The sequence below is a fragment of the Aulonocara stuartgranti genome (assembly GCF_965226115.1).
Source record: "Aulonocara stuartgranti genome assembly, chromosome: 8".
Taxonomy (NCBI): Eukaryota; Metazoa; Chordata; class Actinopteri; order Cichliformes; family Cichlidae; genus Aulonocara; species Aulonocara stuartgranti.
This window is the reverse complement of record NC_138959.1, coordinates 19,049,132-19,076,435: the sequence shown is the minus strand read 5'-3', so window position 1 is coordinate 19,076,435 and position 27,304 is coordinate 19,049,132. Positions and strand designations below refer to the sequence as shown.

The following is a 27,304-nucleotide window of genomic DNA, read 5'->3' as shown; positions in this document are numbered from 1 at the left end:
ACTTCAGAAAATGCTTGATCCCAGATTTCTTGGGGTCCATTATGCAATAAGGTAAATGGTCTGCTCCTATGCAGTGCTGTTCCAACTTGGCAGTACCCATAGGCGTATTTCAGCACACCAGTGGGGATGCCATACAAGGTGCTCACCTCCTGCTTTGGGATCAGTATCTTTACAAAGGGGTCTCTGGCAATGGGGGGACCAGATCGAACTGCCAACCCTGATATTAATCCACAACACCTGAGCCTCAGCTGCCCGTGTGTGTTATTCATGTGTGCACAGAGCAGCATATCACTGAAGTCTTTGTGCATAAAATTGCACCTTCTGCAAGTCACTTTAAGTATCGTTGTATTGCCTTTGTTTGATTTCCAGATCAATTTTCTTTCAGTTTTATTGTGTTTATACAGCATTCGTTATCAAAGCCCATCTGAGAATAAACATAGCAAACCAATTATACGTGGTATTTTTTTCTGCTCAATACTTCAGCGCACACGAAAATAAAACTGGAACAAAGCTGAGTGAAACATCTTTCTTAAAAAACAAGCAAAATGTATTTCTTGCAACAGCAAACAGAAAAGAGAATGCATTTTACAGGATGTGCACTAACGCCTTGGCTTTCTCTGAATAAGTGGTTTAATCTTGTTCCTCTCATAACCTTTTCTTTACGACATAATGTGAAGTTTCGAGTCTGTATTGCTATTACAACAAATTCGCTTTACTTTCCAAAGTAAATCTTGTACCCCAGCTATTTGCAGAATAAACTGTAGCAAAAGGCAAGGAGGTAAAAAAAAACAGCACAGAATGTCAACACTACAACCTCATCATCACACTGATATGTAGGTTGAGCGGGACATACCTCCAGCAGCCGTCTCGCTCGTATGAGAGGCTGCTGGAAGATTTGGACCGTCTCGAATGGTAGGTGTTACAGGCGGCAGACACCCTGAGGCTCACACCGCGCTACGAGGAAAAACATGGTGTTCTGGCACCTGTTGATGTCCTGATCACCACAAGTGAGCTATCAGCCCGAGGGAAGGAGAAGCAAAAGAGAGAGTGGAGAAAAAAAAGAAAGTAGATGGAAAAAAAAGGACTCCCTGCTGCTTCTCTTTAATGTGGAGACAGACTGAAAAGTTGGAACACGGCATGAGATTCTACATTCATCTCGCCAACATAGTCTGAAATTCTGACTGACATTATTCAAATTTCTCCACATGAAACCCAAGTGGAGCTCTTCATCCAGTCTTTGTGCAGCAGAGCCATAAAGAATTACTGAGAGGATGCAAAATGAGCAAGGACAGGTACCGGGGTCTGAACAGCACTGTGGAAACACCATTAGAGAATCGATACTTTTGTAGGCACATATCTAACGACAGTGCCTAATTTTTTACTGTAATTTAGTACCAACACAACATAGTCGCGAACGGGCCCACATCAAAGATTTATATACTGTCTGCATATGCGCATCAGCAGCCCAAACCAAAATCTTTGTGACCTCATTTTTAAGATAACTGGAGAGAAGAAGCATCGGTATTTTTTCCCAACATTTAAAGGCATCCAAGAAAAAATCCCAACAGGAAGCAGACATTTCTTCTTGGCTTTGAGAGCGAGCCCTGCAGTGCAGAAATTCATGTAGTGTATTAAGGCGAACATAAAGGCACAATACCTGCAGCACTTTGCTCCATAAATGCATCCATTCAGTGTAACTATAAACTCAAATTTCTGCTGCCTTACAAAAAACAACAAGCAACATGATTGAACTCATAAGCTAGAATACGACTGCATGAATATAAACATGAGATAGCCATGGGCAAGAAATATGCAAAGGAAGAAAGAAAAAATCAAGAGTTTCACAGTGCAATCTAGCACAGGGTAACTTCTAACAAGTTCAGGTAATAAAGAACTGTGGGAGGGAGACAGCATTTAAACTAAAGTTTGCACACATCAAGGCCCATGCATATTTTGCATATCTGCGAAATGAACATGAACATGTGTGTGGCTCCTCACCACGTTTAGTTAAAAAAAATATCTGAGTTATGATATGACCTGCTGAGTGGTACAAACCAGATCCAAGACGTTTGTGCTCTAGTTTTACTGAGCAAAGTTCTGCTTTATTGCTGTGTTACCTCTGTTACTTAGAACTAAGTAGCAGCTATTTGTGGATGGACCCAACTTTTACGGAATTGGGGTTGTGCAGCTCCCAATTTCTAACTTTGCTTTTACTCTTTAGTCCAAAACGCTGATCCCAAATTAACCCATTAGCTAAATGATTAATGGCAAATCCTCTCCTTATAGAAACAGTCAAAATGATTTGACAGTTCACCCACAGACACACCCTCACACACAAAACTGGCTGGGTAGCTGACATAGTGTGACATCTCGCTCTGTCACCTGAGCAGCACTGATGATGATCATGATTACATGTCTTTGGGTAAAAGCAATAAAATTTAAGATAAATGTGTGTAAGATTTACTGGCATCTACAGATGACCTCACCTTCTCCCGTCCTTACAAACAGGTAGGTGAATCAGTGGTATAGAGCAATGTTAGGCTAGTCTGTTTTGGACATAGCGAACTCTTCTTCATGGTGGAAAAGGAGCCACTCCTTCTGCAGATATAAAGATACAAACATATTTATAGATTCCTGATCGTAAACTGTTGACCTTTAGAGTTAATTCAACAGAGGCACATCTCTGATTTCAATATGTTATACACAAATTCAAAGCATTTCTCACTCCGTGCTCTGGAGGTACGGATGTCACCTCGCCTGCTGCTTTATCCTCCCTTTGGATTCAGGCTGCAGCTTAAATCTCCAAACAGCATTTCAAACTGCACTTAGGCTAATTCTCCAGAGAGAGACCCTGCATTACCCATATTTCCTCCTCTAAGTCCCACGCTTGCTTGCTCTCTCTCTCTGTCATCATTGCTAAAATAAATCAAAGCTACAATAATTCATGAGTGTTAAGAGTGTACGTGCATGCAAGCGCATGGAGGAATGGGGTTGTTTTTTTTGGACTTTTTTCTGCAGAGTACCGGGATTTTTTTGAGAAGCTTTAACTCCATCTTACTGTGTGCAGAGAGCTGCCAGGAAAGGCAAGAAATGGAGCGTTTTAATTTGTAGTCACGCAGAAAGAGGAGCCTAAGAAAAAAAAACAGGTTACTGAAAATAATAGATGATTAACTCAGTATGAATTAGACTTCTCCTCTCAACAGTAATTAAATAATTGTTAGCAAGTCTTATGAAACCCAATGATAAAAACTGTTGAAGTGAAGCTGAGTGAAACAGGAATTTAATGCAGCAGTGTTGATATGAGGTCTCGCAAATGCAATGCTGTTAATGCAAATGCTTTACTCAGAAAGTGAATCCACTTTTCACAATCAGTGTGGATTTAAAATTTCCAATCTCCGAACCGGCTCGATGAAAGTTAATGAGGTTCCCCGTCAACAAAGACTTGAGCGCTGCAGCTCGACCTCTGGGCGATGTGAGTCACTCTGCTGCGTTCACTTTGGCATATTTTGTATTTACATTCTGCACTTTTTTTTCTTCCCCAGAAGGGCCAGGCCGGGTCAAATTTATCAGAAGTATCAAATCGGGCAGCCACACATGTTAGCTCGAGGACAAGAAGCTAAAAAAATTCAGTCTGACTCGCTGGGAGTAGATGGGAGCGGATAGTTGTGGGTATTTTATACAGCAAACATGAAGAGAAATATAACATATTTAACTTGATAAATGATAAACCACCAACGAAACCACACAAAAAACCAAAAAACCCAAAGCTTTTCTGAGGCGTCGACTGTACAAACAGTAATAAAAGAATAAACAAAGTAGGTCAGTACGATGTGCTGCAGACCGGCAGAAACACATGAATAAAGAGCAGAGCGGAGAAGAAACAGCCTTCTTCTGTTTATGTTATTGTTTTAAGGGAAGCACGGTCCGTATCGCTCTCCAAATCATCTCCACTCGTCTCGCCATTTGCTTAGAAATCCTAAACCACACACACTCACACATACTCACACACACGGAGTGTATAAACCAGCCTAAACACACAATTTGATGTGTCTCTAAACATAAGAAGGCATTTATGACCATTTGGAGATAAACATTAAACATGAAAAATTAGATGTGCCATTTCATCATTAATTTTAAAAAAGCCATTATGTCACCACATTTAGCAGTAGTCTTGTTATTTTTTTTGTTTTGTTTTATTTTTAATGCTTGCAATTGTTAAGCAAAAATGTTTTTCTGTGGATGTCAAAAATGTACGTAACAAAAATATAATCAAAGTTTATTTTTACGTGGTGATTTTCAAGAACAAAAGTCACAAAATGCTTTACAATATAGAATAAGATACAACAACTGAAATGTTATAAAGGCAAACCTGCACAGGTGGGTCTTAAATCCACAGATCTAAGTTGCAGTGGAAGTGAGTTTAACTTGGATTTAGGTGCAGACAACAAGCGTTGATCAGCTCAAAGATTCAGATGTTTTGCGTGATTGTAGTAGCTCACTGATAAATGGAGGCACATTGACCACGAAGGGCTCTGCAAGTGATTGTACCGTGAACTTTATATGAAGCCAGTGAAAGAAAGACAGAATCTGTGTCACATGGGACGTTTTAGAGGACCCGGTGACCTTCGAACCACATTCTGAAGTGATCCAGGGAAGATTTGCTGAGGCAGAGGAATAATGAATTACAATAATCAAGGTATGTTTAATCATCGGGATGTGAGCAAGTGATAAACCTCCTAAACATTAAGAATAAATGATATAAATCATGAGAACTGAGTGAAAGGCAAGAACGCAGACCTTCGATAGTGAATAGTTCATCCAATATGGCTTCTCAAGCAATTTGTGTATGACACCATGTAAGAAACCTGAATAATGCTCCTTGCTTTACTTACAATAAAACACTTAATGAAAAACTCACCGGCCAGCACTCCTGCCATGTAAAGCAGACTTATTCGTAGGATGCCATGGACCATCTCTAAGGGAACGCCGATCATCAGCTGTAATAAAGCGTTGAAGCCCAGCTGCTCCAAACTGAGGACAGAGCACACAATGAAAGTAAGATTAAAACTGCCAGCATTGGCCTTCGTGTGCCATCAGCAGCAGCTAACCTGAATTTTCTCTAAACCAGTACTGCAGGAGTCAAGAGCTTACCCGACGTGCATGAACATGTAGCTGAAGAAACGCCACACTTGTGCACGGTGGCCGGGGTGGTAGACCAGGGGGCTCTTCATGAAGTCAGGCTGATAGGTCTGCAGGACCCACTTGTTTAGCATGATGCCGTAGCACATGAAGACAATAATCTGCAACAAAGACACAAAGATGACACCAAACTGTCAATCTGTGCCGAGTACACGCACTCTCTGCAGAGTGCTTGTACAGAAGGTGAAAAGTGCCCCGCAAAACAAAACCCATTGTGCTTTATGAACGGCGCATGAGGTTCTCTTCTTCTTTGTATTCTTCAGCTGATGCTCATTAGAGTCTTGCAGACAATTACTGCCCACAGAAGAAAAAAAATGGCACATCTGGTTCAATTCCATTAATTTCTTTTCATAAAATAATGACTCATTGTTTCTGTGAATTAAAATGAATGCAAACTGTTATTATCACATTCTCATTGTCATTACAGACCATTCAGTGCCATTTGGAGGCATTATAAGAGCACTTAGCTTTCTTTCCCAAAGAATTAAGATGATTTCAGGGAAAATGATGAAGTTTTGTTAAGAAGCTGTAGGTTATTTCCGCCGCTTAATCTGCAACCATTCAGCTGTAGTCTCGGAGGGCGTTTGTGCTGGTGCTTTTCTTTTTTCAAAATTAACATAATAGGTCAATTAAAGCCACTGTGGTGGTGGCCAGGGTGCTTACTGACCTGGTTTCCAAGTTCCAAGACCAGTGTTTGAAAGAAAAAAAGAAAAAAATCCTACACGCAGGCTGGCTCAAGGACTCTGCTTGGAGGAATGACATTAAATGCACCCACTAAGCCTCCGACTCCCAAATGGGTTACCAGCTCATATCAAGCTCACAGTAAAAGTGTGTGATCAAAGGCAGAAAATCTTTTCAGGCCGTCTAAGGCGAACAACTGAGCTAACAGAACAGTGTGAAGTCATATTTAGGGGATTGGATGCTGACTTTGTGGATCTTAAATAAAATGCTGGGGGCCAAAAGCTCTAGGAATGCCCAGATCACTGTGGATGAATCAGGAGAATAACCTCCATCACTTTATAACACTCTGAAACCAGCTGATAATGTTTCCCACTAACCTGGACGATGGTGACGATGGCGATGAAGACGGGCGGGGGACACAGGCGGTTTTGGTGGAAATACCAGCGCCGGTCAGTTTCGCAGGGCAGGATCTCGTAGGCCACATAACGGACGAAACGTTTATAAAGACCCAACCCCGTCTCGTCCAGAAGGATCTCCCGTTGCAGTGTGCGGCGGCCATTGGCGATGGCTCGTCGGAAACTGCTGGAGCGTTTGCTGCTCATCTGAGGAAAAGAATAAAAAGAAAACAAAAAGATGCATAAACTCAGTGTGTGCAACATCTTGTTGGTAAATGTTTGAATGTTAATTTAGGCTAATGGCATATAAAAACATCTGTTTACTGTTTATTGTGAAGTTTTAATGATCACATGAAGGTTTTTCTTCAGTTTATTTTGTTTGATTTCAGGGGGAAAACACCAGATAAGAAGCTCAATAACATTCTCTCGCCTGTATGCGAAATACAAAGACTGTACATAAATGATGGACATAGCCACAGCTGATTAGTAAAGTGCTGTTGAACTGAATGTGCCCATTGCTGTCCTCCAGCTGTCTTGAAACCAGAGTGGACTGCATGCTCATAGCAAACTCTGCTTTATCCCACATTGTGACTCAAAATTGTGCTGTAACTTTCAATAAGCATTATGTTGTATTGAATAAGACTTTAAACTCATATAGTATTTACATAGAGGACAGATCCAATTCAGCAGGTTTTCATTATACTTCTATAGACCGATTTCTTTGTGCAAGTGTAAAATTCAAGCAACTGCTGGCAGTTCGACAGAATAAGAGAACATGCTTCACTTTTCAGGCTACATCCATCTTTCATATACAGTCTATGGTTAAATATAAACGATATCCACAGGAAAATGGAGGAAAGACTAAGCCTGGGTTTGTCCAAAGAGAGCAAGTTTGTGTACCAGCACCTTTAGAGCTTACTATACAACACTCCACATCTCATGCAACTTCCTGAAATCTTGACATAAACATGTGGTTGTCAGGCTGCCAGTGTCTTTTCTCCACCAAGTAGTATTGGTAAAGTTTAAACACAGGACAGCAGAAAAGCCAAGTTGTCTTTTTTAAAGCTAAGTTTTAGTACGGTTCCAACAAGATGATTCATAACATGTTGGGAGTTTGTTATTTTTGGATGTAGCTAGGCTATTTTTTTCAGTCATTATGCTAAGTAAGCTAAATGAGCTGCAAGGCTGGCATGAGAGCGGTATCAGCCTTTCAACAAGAGAACACAAAAGCTTATTATCCAAAATTCCGCCTAATTATTGTATTCAGAAAGGATTAAAGACTTTAAGGAATCAGCACCTTGCATCCTTTATTCATTTGCTGCTTTTGATTTATTTATTTATTTTTAGCTATATGATGATATCATGGTTTTTTTTTTTTGAGGGGTTTTTTTTGCAAACAAGAGAACCTTAGAAGCATTACTGTCAACAGCTGGAAAACACCTTGCCAGAATAAACAGATCTCATCTCGCCTGCTGGTCTCATTTCAGCAATTAAATCCATAACTTTCCTCACACTAAGTGGATCAAACAAAAACAAAGGAGGGTTTGTTCTCACATAATCTGAGAGAAGCTCATCAGTGTGACTAATCACCCTGGATCAGAACAAACTAACAGTCATAAACTTCTGCTTTCACAAAGGCAAGACTAGGGACACTAGTTTTCTTAACTTCTTACCTGTTATTACATTATTCTTCATTTATGGATGATTTCTATATGTTTAGTTAATGTTTTTGCAAACTTAGACTAAGTGGAATGGCTTACGCAGGACAAAGTCAAGTTATAAATATTGAGTTTATTAGTTTGTCACTTTGACAGCCAGTCTGTATGTCGGGAATGATAGACAAACGCTGGTACAGAAGGGATTTGGTAAAACAAATACACTGCAGTTTAAAAAGACTGGATATTTTTAAAGGAATGCATTATTATTTGTGAATATTGTCAATTCTGTCCAATGACAGCAATACTGAGGTGAGTTGCTGATGATATTATGAACTTTTCTATTAGTGAGCACTGCTGTTAGCCCATGTTAGCTTCTGTTAGCTTCTGTTAGCCCATATTAGCTGCCGTTAGCCCATGTTAGCTGCTGTTAACCCATGTTAGCTGCTGTTAGTTGATGCTACTAAAATGTTCTTTGAAGTGGATCTAACACTGTTGGACTTGGAAATTGGCAAACAAAACCCCCAAAGCTCTAACACAATGTGAGAATGCAATCAAACCGTTTATCAGAGGGAAGGTGCGATTTTTAGGACACTAGCATAACATTAGCTGGCATAATGTTAGCCCATCACCAGCTGCTCTTATTGTTTAGCCCACTTCTTATCAGTTGTCTGGAAATCTGCTGACAATAAGCGATTGCGACAATATCATGCCTAAATATGAGCATGTTTAGGCATGTTTTTCTGTTTTAGAGCACTGACTTCAGTTAGGGAGATGAAGCTTGTGAGGAAGACGAAATGAGGAGGATATTTTATTCAGATGCTTACTTACTGTTCCTTTGATAGTGAATTACTGTATACATTTACTGATTGAATACAAATATCTTGCTTATCGTTTTTATTTTGTGTTTCAACCTTTATTGTTCGTGCGCCCAAGAACATTGTTACAGTTTTGTTCATAAGGCCGGCATGACTGAGTATAATGTCAGTGTAATGGCAACCAGCAATATTCTGTTGTGAAGCTTTTATTCCATACAGCACAAGGCAGTAATATTTTTACAATGCAGAATGTTGCAGATTACATTAGGTACACTGTAAAACAACAGTTTAATGATGGCAAATCTATCTGCCAGCACTTAATTTAACTACAACGCTTCTTTCAGAAACTACACAGTATATGTTCATGACGAGCTTTAGATGTTATTCTAACTAAAGCAGAAGTTGAGAGGTATTTAGTGCTTAATGAATTTGTGAGAGCATGTGAATTTTTATTTTTCCTCCTACAAAAGCTATGTTACATGTTTAAAAACATGTGATTGGTTTTTAGCACACAACAGATTTTTAAAAAAGAGATAAGAAAGTTATTCAATGAGTAGGGTCTTTTTTTTAAAATTTAGACAAATGTAAGCCTGACTGCTGGCTAGATCAATTACTCCTCAGGCATTGTAATAATATGTTGTTGAAGTGTGTCCGCTCTTGAAAAGCAAATCTTAGTTGAAAGGAACTATTGCATGGAAAGAAAGAGGGCATTTGTACATGTGTGTTTGTATGTCTTCATTTTAATCATGGGCTCCAGGTTTGCTTAGTGAGCAGGGCCTGTGCAGAAGCTTGCAGGCTGACAGCACCAGCTCTTGATAAGTTATTTAATAGAGGCTTAGGATGAAAACTATCCTAATGCCACGATTTTGACAGCCGAGCCAGAGAACTGCTAGGATAACAACACAGAGTTCTTTTCCACCAGAGTTACCACTGAAAATACTGCCTGACCGGCTATCCACAGCAGGGGCACTTTAGATTCAATATCTGTATTTCCTAATAGAAAATGAGCACACATAAGTCACAGCTATGATGATGGTGGAAATCTCTGGTGTAGCTAAAACATATGAGGCGAGCTGGCAGACTCGCCTCATAATGTATGACGAAACGAGACTCTAGAGAGAGTAAGAAGGCAGCAGCTACAACAGAAAACCTTACTGTACGTACAGGTTTCACGTAACAGTAACTTTAGACAAACATGGCAGCTTCATGTGAAGTGTAACAGAACCTCTTCAGGGGACCTGCAGGAAGTACAACCCACCATTAAAGGTACAACATCAGTAATTCATTAGCCAGGCCCTGCTGCTTGTACACTCATTATACATAGACACAGCAGGAGCCACAGTGGAAGAAATTGTGGGTCAATATCTATAAAAGCTAATGAGCTAAACATGCTAGAAGACAAAATCTGTAAATGTAGATGAACAAATAATGAAGAAATGCAAATAGCGGCGACTGTTTCTTCCCTCCTCTTCAAGAAATTGCTCAGGCAAAAATCGGGGGGTAAAAAAAGTGCTAATCCCTTTTGGAAGCTAACAGAGCAGGATGTGGTAACTATCCTAACTGTGGGTAATTATGATACTGGTGGTTGTACAGCGAGGGTGTAAGGGCCTGTTGCAAAGCGATAACCAGAACGATGTCGAGCTGGGCTGCTGGCTCTCCCACAGACGGAGGGTTGCATATTTAGTATGGAAATCAGGCCTGGAAAATGCAATTATACAATACTTGAGGCAGGAAGTGGAAGCGGAGCAAAAGGAGCATGGGGACATTAGAAGGCAGAGATGGGAAACATAAGACGGGGAGATCAGATGCCTGTCTGCATGAGTTTGATTAACAGATTTTTCTGAGGCCACCAGTGGACAGCGAAAGGTGAGATGTCTTAATATAACTGAATGTACAGTTTAAACAAAGAAAATGGGACTGGCTTCTTTTCCAAATAAGATCACAGCTTATTTAATCTGGCTCAGTGACAGCACCTACTGCCTCTTTCTGCATTGCTACTGTATTCTCTCCCATTCATATTGCCTGAGTGAAAAGTTGTTCCCTGAAGGCACGGTTAAGCACGGCTGTCACTCTGCCTCACCTTCTCTGACATGCAGGACTGCCAACACTAAAGTGAGCATTAGCAGTCTTTTGATGTGACGACAGGAGAGAGACGGCAACCAGACAATAACACACACACACATAAACGTCAAAAGTCAAAACTTGAGGAGTGAAAAAGCAAAGTGCACAGGGAGGAAAAAATTAATTCACATGACATCAGTATGGCGCTGTAAGGGAAAATCTCTGAGGTGTGCATCAGTTCCCTGATGGGGCACAGTCTGCTAGGAAATAAGTGATGGAGAGGCAAAGAGCACAAACACATATAAAGGCAGTATTCTCCTTTAGGGATGGCTGATTGGAGCAGACTGACAGCAGTGTGTGCCTCATGGTGGCTGCAGGTTGTACGTGCTGCTCTCAGCTCGAGTCAATCGTTCTTGATGGATTAATTAGCCACACCACATGGTCAATACCATGCAGCTCAATACTAATTAGCAATAACAATTTGGGGGGGAAAAAGCATCTTAATGGCCATCCAGATGTCTGCATTGCAGCTGCAAAACAATCCATAAATGATTCTGATTATGCCCACTTTCCTTCCTCCTGCGATAAATCAGTTATCGATGCCGAAAGAATCGAAGGCTGTGCCAGTTAACAGTGCTACAGATTCACCATCACCAGGCTAACAGCGTCACTGTTTGCATTTACCATCTAATTTGCGAGTCATCCAAAGGGCCAAAAGCACCCTTCTCCTTTACCCTCTCTCACTCTGTCGTGCTCTCTCGCAGCAGCCTCTAAATCACTGCGGATCTCAGCCTCGCTGATTCTACCCTGACCCAGATACTCAGGTTCTTTCTTACTCAAATCCTTTAAAAAAAATCAGAGTCCACCTTTTTTCTTTTTCCCCCCTTTCCCTCTCAGCAGTTTGCGGCCACAACCCTCCTTCATGGCTTAATAGTTGCAGCGCTAAAACTCCAAAAAGAAAAAAAGCCTTTACTCCAGGACACTTAGGCAAAGTGCATTACTTTTAGTTGGGAACCCATCTCCAACACAAAGCTTCAACTGGAGTTCAGCGTGCAGTGGGATGCTGATAGGTAGCATCTGTGTCCCAGGAGAGAGATGCCCCGTGAGCACTGTGACTTGGGAGACCTTGGAAACTTTAAAAATGCTGTAATCGCCTACTTCCAGAATGAAACTTTAACTAGACTTTTGACTCTCAAACGCTCAGTTTAAGACATTTAATATTTATTCAAATTCAAAAGTGTTTCCCCAACATCACCTCCTGAGGGACCGGAGAATATTAGCGCAACATCTGGGCAAAAGGATAAAAATGAAAACAGGAAAAGGCGAAGTCCTAAAAATCCTTCAACCTGAACACAGAGAAACCCCTGCTATAATCTCTGAAGCACACACTTCACCCATGTAATTAACCATGGCTGCCATTTTGTATCTCTTTCGAACATTAGCCAAATTACCACCCGAAGGAGAGCGGTGACACACTTCTTCAGCTACATAGCTGGAACATGATAGCATCAGAGGGCTCAATAGGTGAAATTAAACATAGGATAGGAATACATCAGACTTCCCGGTGAAATCCTTTTTCCCCGAGTTCTTAAACCCATGCTCATCTTTCACACTTTCATCCCCTCCAAACCCCTAATGTATGACCTTTGAAACCTCAGGTGTCTTTTAGCCTTCTGAATTGATCAAATGTCTGCGTTTTACTGTGGAGCTGCTTGAAAATATCTATTGGTTTCCTTGTGCAGAAGTCTGCACTGATTAGCAGTCAGACACAGACCACTAGTCTTTCGTGTATGTACGAGTGTGTGTGTGCAGGCGTGCGTGAGTGTATGCACAGTTCCCCAAGAGAGGCTTTAGCAGAGCGTTACTTATTCACCCCTCTGGCTGAACTGATGGAGTTCTCTGGCTCGGATCGCCCTGCATGAAAGATGACTCGAACGTGAACGACGCGCGAGGCTTGTCTTGTACTAGTGCGAGCGCGCACGGTCTCGCGCAGACACCAGAGAAGCTGTTGCCTAACGGTGTGATTCAAAACACATTTACACCCACTGAGGTCGAGCGAGGCAGTGTGAATTCACGGCTGCAAAACTCACGGAGCGAATGTAGAACAACAAATCAGGAAAAAAAAGAAAAATGTTGAACACAGCCGCTAAGAGACACAACAGAGAGAAATCTCACCAGCTTGTGAGCTGAAAAGGCACAGATTGAGAATACACACACACACACACACACACACACACACACACAGACACACAATGCATCTTGCTATGTCAATTTTAATAATGTGCAGGGGTGTTACATTTTCCACAGAGGCCAGACCACAAAATCAATACAGACACCAGACTTCAGGCAGCGGCTATAACACTGTAGCAGCACTGAACCTTCCAAATGACAACACGACTGTCATCTGTTATACACTGTGGAGTATCACTTACAAATCTGCTTCAGATACAGTTATGTGAAAAGAAGCAAGCAAAATAAATAAATAAGCTAAGGGAGAACTGGACTAAATCCAATCTTCAGAGAGCGAAGAAGCCAATGAGGTGAGAGCCACGCAGAGCGAGGAGGGGAAAGAAGGCCCAAGGTATTCGCCCATGATCCGGATGAAAATGTCATATTACGCTCTGCACTCTGTCTGCAGAGCTCACGCGTCACGTGCTGCACGATGAGAGGCCAGATTCGCATCAACATTCAAATATCCTCTAAATTACTCAGCAAAGCTGCACACACAGGGCTCATGTGTATGAATGAGAGTCTGCCTGCAGTGTGTCTGTGTGTGTCTGTGCACATCAGGGAGAGGGGAGGCGGTGAGACAGACAGCAAGGAAGTGGGAGGCTGCATCAATTAATAATAAACTTCTTGAAAATGTTTGCATATATGCAAATTGCACGCATGTGCACAACAGCGTGGGTATTGTTCGCGTTCACATGTGCGAATCAGACGAATCATTAAAAAACAGACCTGGGGGTCGATATCTGTGTGAGACATGGGCGCTCTCAAATTACCTTAGATTGCTGCCGACTACTACCAATGCCGGCTACTAATCGAATGCAATTTGCATTTGGCTGATGGGCAATTTTAAAAGTGTCTCCCTGATGATGTTGGAGGCGAGGCTGTGTGTGTTTTTTTTTTTTAACCTCTTTCCTTTGCAGAACATATGTTCACAAGAAAAAGAGAAGGAAATGAGATCCGAGTGCTCAAGGAGACAGGTTCATAATGAAGGGGAGGCAATATTGCATGGACTCAGAAGGGGAGGATTCAGATGAGATGCAACAAGATGAGAAGGATACGGAAAAAAAACAACCCACACTTCAACAATGGTTGCGAAAGAGAGGCTGTTCTGTGGGAGCAGCACCTCTACAGTCTGTAGTGGCACAGACCTCAGAAATGGGACCAGCTCCAAATTGAATGGCCTCATGTGGCCTTTGCTACAAATCATAGGGAGCACAACATGCAAACACAGAAGCATGCATAGAGGCACACACACACAGAAAAAGAGATAAACAGAAAAAGAAAGCAGGAGCGGGGGAAAATGAGCTTAAGGAAGAGAAAACATCCCAGGAATTGCACTGCCTTGAATTAATCACTATGCTTACACCCTACAGCACCAGGAGCCAAAAGCAGGTGCTCATCTGTGGGCTTGGAGAGACTCAGGCTTTCAGATATAAAGCTCTACATGAATTTGTAACTGCAAAAAGAAGAGCAGGGAATGAATTAAAAGGAATGCATGCTTCACATTAAGTCATCTGTGGCTGTGGTTAAGAGATGACTGCACACAGACTGTCCTCACATCAGCTTATAGAACACTTTCTGGCACATAATCACTCATCAGGGAGTCAAACATTAGAAAACGGTTCAAATTAAACCATGAGATGTATCTGGAATATTGGAAAAACAACACTATTCAGCCATATTGCGTTTAATATGTTACTCCTTACAGTATTAGTGTGTTTCAGTATATATGTGTTATAATAAACAGAATCTATTGCTTCGACACGGTGCTCTGCCAGCTCGGTGTGGGTGTTTCCCGCACTTGCTGTTGCCGGCTTGTGAGGTTAAGTGTCTGGATTTACCGACACATTAACTGGAAAGATTGATCCTTCTTTTGGAGGACAACGACCTAAATGGTCGAGTCAATTTTCGCCACTGCAGAGCTCGCCGGCTCTGTCTGAATCAATTCTGTAACCTTTCTGAAATCCAACAAAAAGAGGAAAAAAAAGGTGGGATGTTTGTGTGCGTGTTGTTGTGCGCAGCGGGATACAAAGCAACTCCCAACTCGCATCGCTATTTGCGCCCGTGCACGTGCGCTCGCGGTTTCCACTCACCAACTCGATGAGCTCCTGGTAGCACACCTGCCCGTCTTCATTGCTCTGGACGAGGGCTAACAGCATGTCCAGCTTGGATGGGTCCAGCTGCAGCTCATGGTGCTCCACCAAACTGGTAAAGTTCTCCACTGCAATGAAACCGGTGTTCTCTGGGTCCAGCTGAAAATAAATAAAAAGACAAAAACAAAGCCCTTGGAGTAAAAACCGCAAGGCAGCCGCTACAATGCACTATTATGCATCTTTATTTTTTAATAAGCAGGTGTCAGTCTGCCCTCTGGGAGAACACATCAAGTAATAGACAGCTGGGGTGTACCAGTATTTACAGACACAACAGAGTCTATTCGGGGCTTGACACCAGATTTCATTAAGCTGATGCTTATATGATGTCTTTAAAAGACACTTTAAACCTCATAAAAGGAGCAAATCCATTGAAACCCAACATGTTAGGCTGTTGAAAGCAGCAACAAGAGAAGGGCGAGTTTGTCGTTCTAGGTTTCCTAAAAACACGAAAAACAAATCAAAACCAAAAAAAATCCTGACCAACTTTTCAGTCTTTATTCCTGTGTGGGTGCCTCCACACGAGTCTGTTTTTGGCCACATTTGCGACTCACAGTCAGTGTGTTTTTTTTATAATCGCCACTCACAAAGACCCACAGCCCCGTGGGTTATTACTGCTGATGTCTGTATGCCCGAGCTGCTCCTTGTAATTGATTTAAGCAGGAGAATCTCATAAAATCATCTGAGTGTTTTTGTTTGAAATAGCACCAGGTTAAAAATGGCTTGTAAAGTATAGGGTGTGTGTCTATGCTTGGTTTATGTAATGTGGGGTCTCCCCCCCCCCCCGCCCCTTTTTTTTCTCCAGCATAACTTACAGCACTACTTCATTTTCTTCTCTTTTTAGTGATGGAGCGTTAATTTCTCATGCCCGCTCTCCTTAGTGCATCTGTGTTTGTGAGACTGTGCCCGAGGACAAACCGAAGCAGCACAAAGAGACCACATGGGAAGAGTCCTTGCTGCTTCTCTTTTGACTGTTTCCTGAATGCTAACAGTGCCTCATTAGGTTCTGGAGAGCATACCGACGGCCTTTTGTCGCCCCAGGAAGGGAGGGGGGGTGAGGTGAGCTTTTCAGATGTTGCGTCAGGATGTAGTCAGTCATGCTGGATCATTGTTGGTCGTATCACAAGTCCATGAGAAGGATCTGATCTAAAAGCTGCCTTAGTCTGGACGTGATCTGCACCGACACTGTGTCGGTCTCTACTGCAGGAAGTTCAAAGCTAAAGGCTTTACTGCTCAACGAAGGAGCAAAGAACATGAATCAGGGAATGCATTGGTGTGAGAGTGTGCATTTCAGATTTTCACTCCCTGGACACTTTTTAGTCATCTGGGAGAGCGTTAGTGAAAGCAGGAAGTTCATAGTAAGTTTTAATGATTTAATTAGGATGAGTGTTTTCTACTGCTACGTGATGTAGTGAAGGGATATTGTTAATACTCTACAACCACTAAATAACTCATCACCAGGAAAAAATAAATCTTATACCCTCAACAAAGTGTTTGTACTCACATAAACTTACTAAATTTACATTTATGTTTGACTGATGACTGTTTACACATCACATATTGACTGTGAATGTGATAGCCAGCACTCCCATGGCAGACTGGAATGAACATATTACCAAATTTGTGGACACAAATGAACCAAAATAGGAACAACACAGCCCCCCTGTTTATTTTTAGGTAATCTCCTTAACTCTGCGTTCCACGGATGTTTGTTAAAACAGAAGAACCGAGCGCAGCAGCACAGTTCTCTTCAGTGTTGATGTGTAGTGTACCGAGATATAGAGGGGGGAGGGGGTGACAGCAAGGAGGCAAGAGGTGAAAAATGGAAGAGGTAGGTGGGTGGTTGGCGGGTTGATGAAATGAAAGAAAATGGAAAATGGCGAGATTAAAGTTGAAGGACGAGAAGGTATGAAACAAGAGGGGGGAGAGCGCCAGAAAGGAGACGGGACTGAAAGTAAAAATGCCTCACTGCCGTCTGTGCACGTCTGGCTAACCCAGCGGTCTGGCAGTGAGTCCTCTACTTCTCTTTCCTATAAGAAGGCTGTGACACACTCCAGTGCTCTGCATCCTTTTGCCACAGAGGAGAGATAGATCAGATTCTAATGTGCTCCCGGCTCAGCCCGGGCTGACAGGGGGAACAGAGAGCCACACTGGGGACGTCTGATTACTGTCAGCCTCCATATGTCAGCACATCACTACCCTACACATACAGCAGAAGTGCACAGGCACGCTGTATATGGCTGTGCACATTTACACAAACCACAAGTGTTGACACTGAGCTGTCATACTGCACAGGTACTTCTCCCTCCATGGTATGACCTTATTCAGGAAGAACGTCACATAGGGGAGACTGTCTGCAGAGGATACACGAAGGTGGAGGACTGGTTCTTGTAGCCAATTAGGGTTATCAATTACCAAGATGAGGCACAGTGAGATAAATGAGTGTTGGCAAGAGGGAGGGCCTGATTTTTTTCTTTTTCCCCCCTCCCTTGGACAGGCTGTTGACGTGCATGAACAAGGGAGCGGGGCAGAGAAACAGAGGGAAGAAAGGGTTTGGAAGAAGGAGGGAAAAGCACTGAGAGGGAAGCAGTTATTGAAGCGATCCAACACTGGTGAGGGCGACACTGGTGAGGGCGACACTTTGACAAGCTGCATGCGTTGCCATGGTTATGTGGTTTGCCTGCGTGTCATCCCTTTCTTGCATTTACCCCTACAAACATATTGGCATTCGAGAGGCAAAGGAAAGACACAACAGGGAGGGGGCGAGAGAGAAAAAGGCTGTAAAAAAGGGAAAAGACGGCAGGAAGTGAAAATAAAAATGAAGATGGATAAGAAAGAGACCAACGAGATAAGAATGAGGCGGTGCTACAATGAACTCTGGGTGTAGATGTAAAGGGAGGCGGAGCGGGAAATTATGATGGTGTCGAGGCAGACGGATCAACCGAATCGAGCTGCCTCAAGAGCAAGTGTGAGGAGGTGGACAAGACACAGGATGAAAATGTATACATGCGGAGGGTAGAGAGGAGAAGAGTGCTGACTGCAGGGAAATGATCTCAGTGTTAACCCCTGGGACCTCCATTACCTTCAGCACAGCGACTGACTGACCCCAGCCAAAGACTGATTTATCTGTCTGTTCCACAGGAACTCGAGGGCAAACCCTCGAGAACAGGGACAAACCACAAACCCCCAGCTGTGACACGGATACAGACGGCAGTGCTGAAACATGGTTCGGCCATAACATTAAAACCACTGACAGATGACGTGAATTAACATTGATCATTTTGTTGTGAAAACCTCGAGACCTGGCATTCACGTGGACGTTACTTTGTCACGTTCAGAGCCTGATTCATGGATGCTCATCTTCACAACCTAGAGGATCTTCTATTAACGTCCCAGTGTCAGACACTGAAGGACACCCTCCAGAGGGTCTGCATCCAGAGCTGTTTAGGGGTTACAAGAGGGACGAATACAATAGGGCAGCCGGTTTAAATGCTGTGTAAAACTGGTGTATAATCTTACATGCGGAACTGACACTGACAGTTGCTCTGTAGCACTAATGGAGCTGTAGCTAACACTGCAGTGACATTATCAAGGGCAGAAAGCAGAGATGATTAAACTGTCTACAGCTTGTATCCATCCACTTTAATCTTTACTGCTTTTTGGGCTCTTTGATCTAAAGAAAATTATTCAACAACAATACTGATGACTGATTGATTAAAGTACACAAAAGCTCTTAATTTTGGACTGTGGATCTGACAATGAAAAGCACAACAAGGATTCTATTTCCTGATGAATACCGCTTTTAGTTTTCAAAATGTGTTCAGTAGTATAAACTTTAAGAGAAAACAACCCCTTGCTCCCCTGGTCTGTGACCTAAGAAGACACTTTCCTGATGAGTTTGTTGTCTCAAGTTTTACAAAATACTGCATGATCTTCATTTTATAAATTATTGTCAAAAAGCAGGATAAAGAAAAACACTTTCAAGAGTGGATTTACAAGTCTCTATCGAGCAGATTTGAACAAATTAGTTTCTAAGTCTAATTAGCCCCACACTAGTCATATTTGTAGTTTCATAATGTGACTTAAGTAACCAGTGTCTTTATGGACGTGTCCATCTTTTACATACAGGCTATGCACAGTAGCTGCAAGTACTAAATGAATGGTTGCTTGATAAATAGCATTTAGTCATTGGAAGGATAGTGGTTTCAGTAACGCCTAACTAACAGGAACATAGCAGCACTGCTGGCGTGGCTCCCTGGTACACACTCAGTGACACAATGCTAACCCTGTGGCACGGAGCCAAAAAAAAGACAGTCCACTTTGGTGTCTGTGAACAAGAGCACCAAGCTTGAACGCTGCTGTGGCATTTACAGGGCAAAGCGTATTTGCATGACATCAGATTAAAAAAACAACAAAACCCTCTGAATTGTCTCTGCTGCCCTCGGGATGCACTGGTGTTCACCAACAACTGGGCCACCGACTCCGTAATTATCACAATGCTTGTTCTGCTGTGCTATTAATATCAGCGTGTTGTTAAACTTTACCGCTCTAGTGCTGCGACGTCACAGGCCTAAGATCTAAATCGCGCCCAAACGGTCATCGGACTCCACTTTCTCATGTTAAGACAATGCAAACACAGGGAATTTCAATTTCAAATACAGCTGAATACAAAGAAGAAGAAAAAAAGAGTGGTGGACAGAAATGTGTCAGAAAAGCATTCAGAACCCCAAGGCCTTATGGGTGAGATCTAAATACGATTAGACCTGAATGCTTTCGCGGCTGAATGCTGCCAACCATCAAGTTACCTTATCAGGGACACTAGAATAGAAAGGCCACCGTAAGCATGCGTTTATGTGTGAGGCTGCATAGGCCAAAAATAGCCCACGCTCAGCACTACAACCTCCTGCAGACAAAGACTAATAAACTCATGTTTCTACGGTTTCGCTCGCCTTCTTCTCCCCCTGCAGCATTTTCACGTGGTTCAGTCTGACAGACCCGCAACAACCCCTCTCTTCAGACCTGCAGTCCTCACATATGCATAAGACGTCAAGTCTCCACCTATAGTGGTTTCGGAAGACTTCACTGAAACTCCCAAATGCTTAAACTCTACAACAACTAAAAGATGCTCGATCTGAGGATCTATCAGGCCAAGTTTGCCTCAGTTTTCCAGCAGCAGTGAAATGAATGATGCATAATTACAACATTCCTGGTTTGGACCTATCCCTCCAACATATACCTTTTATTTGCCCGTTGACTTGATTGTCTGATAAATGCATCACTCTAAAACGAAGGGAAATAGATTTGGATATAATTTGAATGCTATTTTTCTTTAAAAGTAAAAGACGGCAGATTCGGCATGCTAGACAGCGGAAAAACTAAGAGGCGACAGTGACTGCATGATCATCTCCCTTTACATCCGACTACAGTTAAAATACCCTTGAGAGAAGCACTTGATCTCCAGGTGCACTTGTAGATTTGCTTAGAAGCTGGCAGGATATTGCTGTTGTTGTGGAAAGCCTCCAGTGAATGTGACAAGAGAAATCTGGAGGGCAGAGCTGCATCAACATGAGGCATGTTCAGCAAAACATTTTCCTGGATAAAGATGAGGGAGGAAAGTGCTCGATGTTTAGGCAGGCAGAAGGCTTTGTAAAAAAACAAAAAAAACCAAGCTTTCCTGCTCTCCGTCCAAATGCTGTTGGCAGATTTCACCTCATTTTAGTTTAATTAGAGAGACCTTTTCCAAATCAAAGGCCGCCGCATGGAGTCCCAAAGGTGGAGAAAGCCTGTCGTCAGCCAGTGTGAATGATTTTGGTCTAGACTTGAGCTTAACAGAACTGCTCAGCTGTGGCCTTGCAAACTGACTGTATGCAAATACTGGTCCAAGCAAAAACAAAAAACATAAACCCCCCAATCAATAAAACAACTAGTAATTTACAGTGTGGAAATATTGGCTTTGTCCCCCGGCTAAAGACCTGTTACACTGAAAATGGATATTGACAGAGATTAGTCAGCCTCACACTGCAAAGTATCTGTGAAGGAATATGAACTGTGGCTAAATCACTAATGTATTTAATCTTAAATCGCGTATACAGCGCATGACTCACCGGTGCCACCACACTGCATCTTTTCAAATAACCCACACGGGCTTTTTCCAATTACTTTAAAAACCACACGCATTCATAAAAAACGCAATCACAAACGCACACGCATCCTAAGTACAAAGTCTAGATGTGTGTGTCTGCGAGGCAGTTTACTGTGTAAGCACTTTAATGTGAACATGTTTGCAGTCCCTTGAGTCAATATGTTGCAGATGAGCCACTCGTGACCCGCCTAGACTCTGCAGCACACAATCAATTTCTTCCTTCTTGGACATAATGACTGTCCATACACCCTGACAATCAGTGAACGCCCCCAGTGGGCCGGGTTCTCATTAAAAACAGAAGACATGCTAGTTAAAAAACAGACATCAAAATCCAGTTGAACGTCTGCCTTCAAGCAGCCCAACCCAAGCGTGCACACGATTTTTTTGGTTTAAACCATTTTGGTTTTGGTAAATTTGGAGATGGCAGACCAAAGATAAATATGACTGAAGAGTAAATATGGCAGCTTGGCTTGAAGACAGATGTCAAGAGGCACATTTTTCACTAGCCTAAATATAGTCACAAACCCTGTGTTTCAACTTGGCAAGAACCTCCAACATGGCTGGGGACAAAAAAAAAAGAAAGATGGAAAAGTTTAAAAACAGACACTGTTATTTGGCCTTAAAGGGGAAAAAATGACATATATATTTATATAAAACCAGGGCTTCAGGGAAACTGTCTCACTGTCTCAGAAATAAAATGTTAAATAATCCTGCAAACTCAAAACCCTCGGGTGTTAATATCGGGTGTGTGGCAAGTGCAGCAACTCAACCTAAACTGCAGGAAAAACAAACACAACCATAGACATGCAGAAGGATTGCTGCAGCATTTACAGTTGACCAAAAGACTAAAAACCATCCTTCATTTAGAGAACACAGCGATCTGTCTATCCAAGCATCCATGCATTCAGTATATTCAGTATCCATCCATCAGCACACACATCTCCTTCAGAATTCCTTCTATAGACCGTGACACGATGGTCTGCCTCCTGCTGTGGCTCAAGATCTGACCTCACATTCTTGTGGCCAACATCGCTCCGAGATGCTTTCATTTGTGCCCGTGCACGCACAGTCCCTGCTATCAATCCCAACATCAGTTCTCAGCACAGCCTCCATGTCTCAGTCCCTGGGTAGACGGCGAGGTGGCCGGGATCCTGTAACCATAGAAACCTCTGCCGCTGCTTCCTTGCTTACCTGCTCTTGTATGAGCTGAAACAGGGAGCTTCTATCCATATACTGGCCAGGGAGGTGAGAGGAGCCGCCGAGGACAAGGGCATAGGGAGGAGCGAGAGAGAGGAGTGGTGGTCTGGTTGGAAAAGATGGGAGAAGGTGGAGGGGGGAGATACGGTTAGGTAGCCGCTGGTGCCTAAATAGTAGCGTCAGGCCGTTTCGTTACTGCCGTGTTTCCCCCCCCCCTTTTCCTGTTAATGGTCCCTGGGTTTTCTTGCTAGTGGCGTCGCCGGGGTGATAAACGGGGGTGCTGAGTGCTCGTCGGGTGGTGCAAATGGACTGTGACTCTGCTCCGTGTCAGTACAGCGTGGCGCGGTGGTAAACCCAGCTTCAGCAGACGACAGGCAGGCACGCAAGGCAAGGCAGATCCAGCAGCTCTCATTCACTCTCCTCCTCCTTCTTGCTCTCCTCTATCCCATTGCACTGACTGCTACCTCTCTCTCCTGCTCTCCCTCTCTCTCTCATCCCTCTCCTCTCTCTCTCTCTCTCTCTCTCACACACACACACACACACACACACACACACACTGCACCGCCTGCATACCAATGAGGCAGAGGAGGGAGGCGGCCTCTCGCTTCCAATTGCAGGAGGGGAAGGAGTGGCCAGGGGCTGCGGCTCCTCTCCTCACTACAAGTAAGGCGTCTCGGGGAAGGAGGAGAGGATGGGTTCCACTGCGGCTTTGCGCTTACTACTGCTACAGACACCCCCACCCACACACATGCACACACACAGACACATGTCTGGTCTGTTACATTCATACATACACAAAACCACACAGTGTAAACAAGACAAAAGCTACTAATACACAGACATATGGTAAAATACTATCCATGTTGTGTCTGTCAATTTCAGCCACACACGAGATGTGTTGCATAAAGGATCACAAGGAAAAAGAACTACTGATACCACTGATCAAACCTTAGCTGTTCTGCAGCCCTTTACGTTCTAATTATAATCTCTGACACATTAGCTCGTTGTAAGGACTGCTCTAATGATCAAACGGACTCCCACCTCCAACGCACACAAACATGAAATTGAATCAGACAGCTTGGCTGGCTCACTGATCGTCCACTGAGCTCAGACGAATACCACAACAACAATAACACCGACCCAGAACCCATAACTGTTCATTAAGTAATATCAGAACAATGGTTCAATCTACAACACCTGACAGGTAATAAAGAGACTGGTTGCGGGGAGGAGAACATAAAAATAGCTGAAGTTGTTAGCGCTCAGGTGGGCGTCAGTCCTTTCTTGAGATTGTTTAAAAGGTGTTTTCTTCCTGCACAAATCCACAGTGACCCCTCCTCCTCAGGACAATGGTGATAATGGCAGTGTAATGTAAATCTTAGTTTTATTTTATTTTTTTAAACCCTCTCCAGTGGAGCACAGTGTCAAGGCTGTGACTCAGGGACCGCTTCAGCTAACAGATAATGGGTGAGGCGGCGATGTTTAATGTCTTCTGTGTAACTCACAGTCCCTCTGCTTGCTGAAACGATTGCAGTGATTGCACCACATGTTTGGACCTTTCTCTTCATATAGATGCAAAGTGGTTTATAAGTTCTCTTCAATGTGAGAAAGGAATAAATAAAATATATATATACCTCATTACAAGGACAGTATTGTCTTGTGCTTTATTGGGTCAGATGGAGCCTGCGAGCTATACAAAGCCATAAGTAACTGCCGTATTTATTCTAATGGTTTTGGCCTGGGCCACAGTGAATATGGCATAGCTCCCAGACCTTCCCTTTGTCACCTCCCATTATGCCAGTCTGACACTCCTGTTTGAACAAAACCTTAATAATTACCCTCCAAGTCTTTGGAGATGACAGGATTCCATTTTTTTCCTCCCTGCGTGGAAAGACTGAAGTCACGCCATGACGTTCTTTGTTCGACTACTAATCAATGTTAAGAATTAATTTGTCTCCAATACTCGGTAGTTGTGAGCCTGAATACGACCGAGCTAATTACGAGGTCACTGCTGGAGGATCTGCAAACTGCAATGAGCGAGACAGATTGAAAAAGCTGCCAAAGTGAACCTGGATTCAACTGTTGCCTTGGTAACCTCAAAGGACTTCCATCAAACAATGATAGACAAGTAAAAAAATACATATCCGGTGCGGTAAGAAAAACAGCAGAGAACCCTCCTAAGAGAAACGCCCAGACTTTGGAAAACTGAACACAAAAGATGAATTTAATGTAGTCTTCATGAGATTTCTTAGCATAGAAATCCAAAATTAAACACATACCGCTCTATTGAGCCACACTACGTCAAGTCAAATGCCCTCTATGGAACAAAATGGCACTTGATGCAAGTAAACAGCATTTTCAGCGGTGTAAATAACATGCCAACAAAGCTCACGGCCCCACCAAAGGTCAAACAAGCATCATTGTTGCCATTAAACCGAAACCAAGTGACATTAGTCGACCCAAAGAAAGTCCAGTCTTCGGCTGCCTGAAGCATCGCCAACTGAACGAGCCCGACTAAACCCTTCACCTCTGGTGGATGGATGCAGACGGCAGGATGAGCCCAGGCAGACCTGCTCCTCTTTAACAAGCCCTGAGAGCTGCAGACAAAACACTGGTGTAGCCTCTGCGTGAGAATGGGGAGAGAATAACAAGGCCGTTCAGGGAGTGCAGAAATGCACGTTAATTAGACCACCAGTCTACACTCTTCCTCACCAGCTTAACGACCTGCAGGTCCATAAGGCAGGTGTTTGTGAGAATAGCTGTCCTTCACTGAAAGTGCGGTAAGATGAAGCTATAAATGAATGCCTTAAAAGGTCTGAATTCAGTGTGCTTAATTGTACACAGCCTGCACTAGCATTATTAGCACGAGAGTTGGATACGTCTGTTTACAAAGCAGAGACTCCAAACTATGGATTCATTTTAAACAGGGTGGGGGAAAAAATCATTGTTTATCTTAAACAATCTTTAAAAGACTTTTGTTAATTCTTTTGTTCCAATCTTTATTAAATCTAATTGATATTCAGACCTGCTGCTCAGTCTGGACTGAAAATAAGGCTCTGTTAACGATGCAGTTTTGATTGATGCAGCAATGTGAGGTTCTACACAGATTTTATATATATTTTTTAAAGCACTTGGCTTTAATAACACAGCATCTGGGAAGAGGCAGCTGTCACATGTCTGCTGTGGAGTAAATTCTTTTACAACACAACCGAGCAAGGTTTGATTGGCTAAATCTAGAGTTTTCATAACTGAAGACGAAGTTATTGGAGATCAGATCCTTAGGTTTAAATTTAACTTCATATGTAAGGAATCTACAACCAGTTTGAAAGTTACACTTCACCCTGTAAACACACTGTGTTAAAAGCTGGAGTACACGCAGTCATGATGTTTTTGTATTTGTTTCATTACTCTAAGGAGCCACTATTTCACAAAATAACGCTTAAACCCCCCAAAACAAACAACTTGCCATCTCAGTGTTTGAAAGACGTCCGTTAAACAAAAGAGGCAGAAAAATCCGTTTTGCCTTTTGTTTTGTTCCCTTTGTGGAGATGTTTGTTATGATGTGTCATGTGTCATGCCTAGTATACCATTTCACACAAAACGCTTAAACACTCCAGTCAATCAAAAGCCCCGTGAATGCCCCGATATTGCATACTGCTTCAAGATGATACACTATACCTCTTGAGCCTTTGTTTACCTCGCTGTACCTCATATTCAGTAAAGTAAAACATCTCAGCCAGACTCATCGATTCCTGGCCCCGTCTATGAAGAGTATAAACCGCGCTGCAGAAAGCAATAACAAGAAATTACCTCGTGAAATCTTATTTGTCTGGTTTGTTGAAAGGGGAGTAGTGGGAAGGAGACACATCGACACCTGAGGATGTTTCTGTGTGGACGCTCAGCTGGAGCGCTGTCTGGTGCGCGCTGGGAAACATTGCTGGAAAACAACCAGGGGGAAGAGAAAGTTTGTGAATTCACTGAGAGAAAAGAGACAATAAACTCAGGGAGAGTGGCTGGTCTGAAAGTTGTTTTGGAGTGCAAATATAATCCAGTCTGCACAATATAATGAACGCTCAGCATGCTGCCAATGTGCTTGATCTCAGCATTTAAGTGTTGCTCTATTGTTTTCTAATCTAATCTTCTGTAAATTAAGGACACGGCTTGTTCCAGGAGGGGGTTTTCTAATAACCCGTTAGCCTCCGCTAATCACAAGGATTAAAATAGATGAGGGGCTTCACACTCAAGCCACTGAATATCAAGCAGCAGGTATTGTGCAATAGAGGGAATCACCCACATGATAAAAAAAAATAAAGAAAAATGGCAGAAAAATGAATCAGGTCATTGAATGACACAGTTTTAATCCAAACTGCTCTACTTAGAAGATTTCTTGGGGACATAAAACAGAAGAGGAGGGGAAGAGGAAGGAGAGAGTCAGAGGAAGGAGGCAGAAATTGGAGGGAAATGAGGAGGGGGGAAGGAAAAGCAGAGGGGAAAATTACTAAAAAGAGGACTGTATTATATATTCTATGATCTCTGCCAACTCTAAGCTTCACAATATTCTCTTTCTCTCTCTCCCACACACACACACGAAAACATGAAGTGCAGATTAGACCCAAATTTTGTTTTCAGTGCTACAAATGTGGTGTAAAAATCAGATTTTCCGAGGATCTTCTCATTGATAGGATTGGGAGTCATGGAGAGACCTCTGCTGTTTAAGGCTGCAGTTGCATCATCTGAATCCAAGCTTGTCCTCCACGTGCTTTCATGTGTTTTACAC

General features: G+C 42.7%; 1 protein-coding gene across 3 annotated transcripts in view; it reads right to left on the bottom strand.

The window, feature by feature from the left end:
• rhbdl1 (rhomboid, veinlet-like 1) overlaps positions 1-22,967 on the bottom strand; it is a gene marked incomplete at its 5' end in the record, with an annotated part of 50,382 nt that extends 27,415 nt beyond the window's left edge. The window contains 5 exons of one of the 3 annotated variants that reach the window (XM_082544815.1): positions 4,919-5,031; positions 5,152-5,300; positions 6,258-6,482; positions 15,132-15,290; positions 22,522-22,967. In XM_082544815.1, the coding sequence (XP_082400941.1) occupies positions 4,919-5,031; positions 5,152-5,300; positions 6,258-6,482; positions 15,132-15,290; positions 22,522-22,560 (685 nt within the window). Of the gene's footprint in view, positions 1-4,918; positions 5,032-5,151; positions 5,301-6,257; positions 6,483-15,131; positions 15,291-16,003; positions 16,198-22,338; positions 22,444-22,521 lie in introns of those variants that run through there. The other 2 variants (XM_082544814.1, XM_082544816.1) reach the window with 2 other exon arrangements.
• Between the last annotated feature and the right edge of the window lie 4,337 nt (positions 22,968-27,304).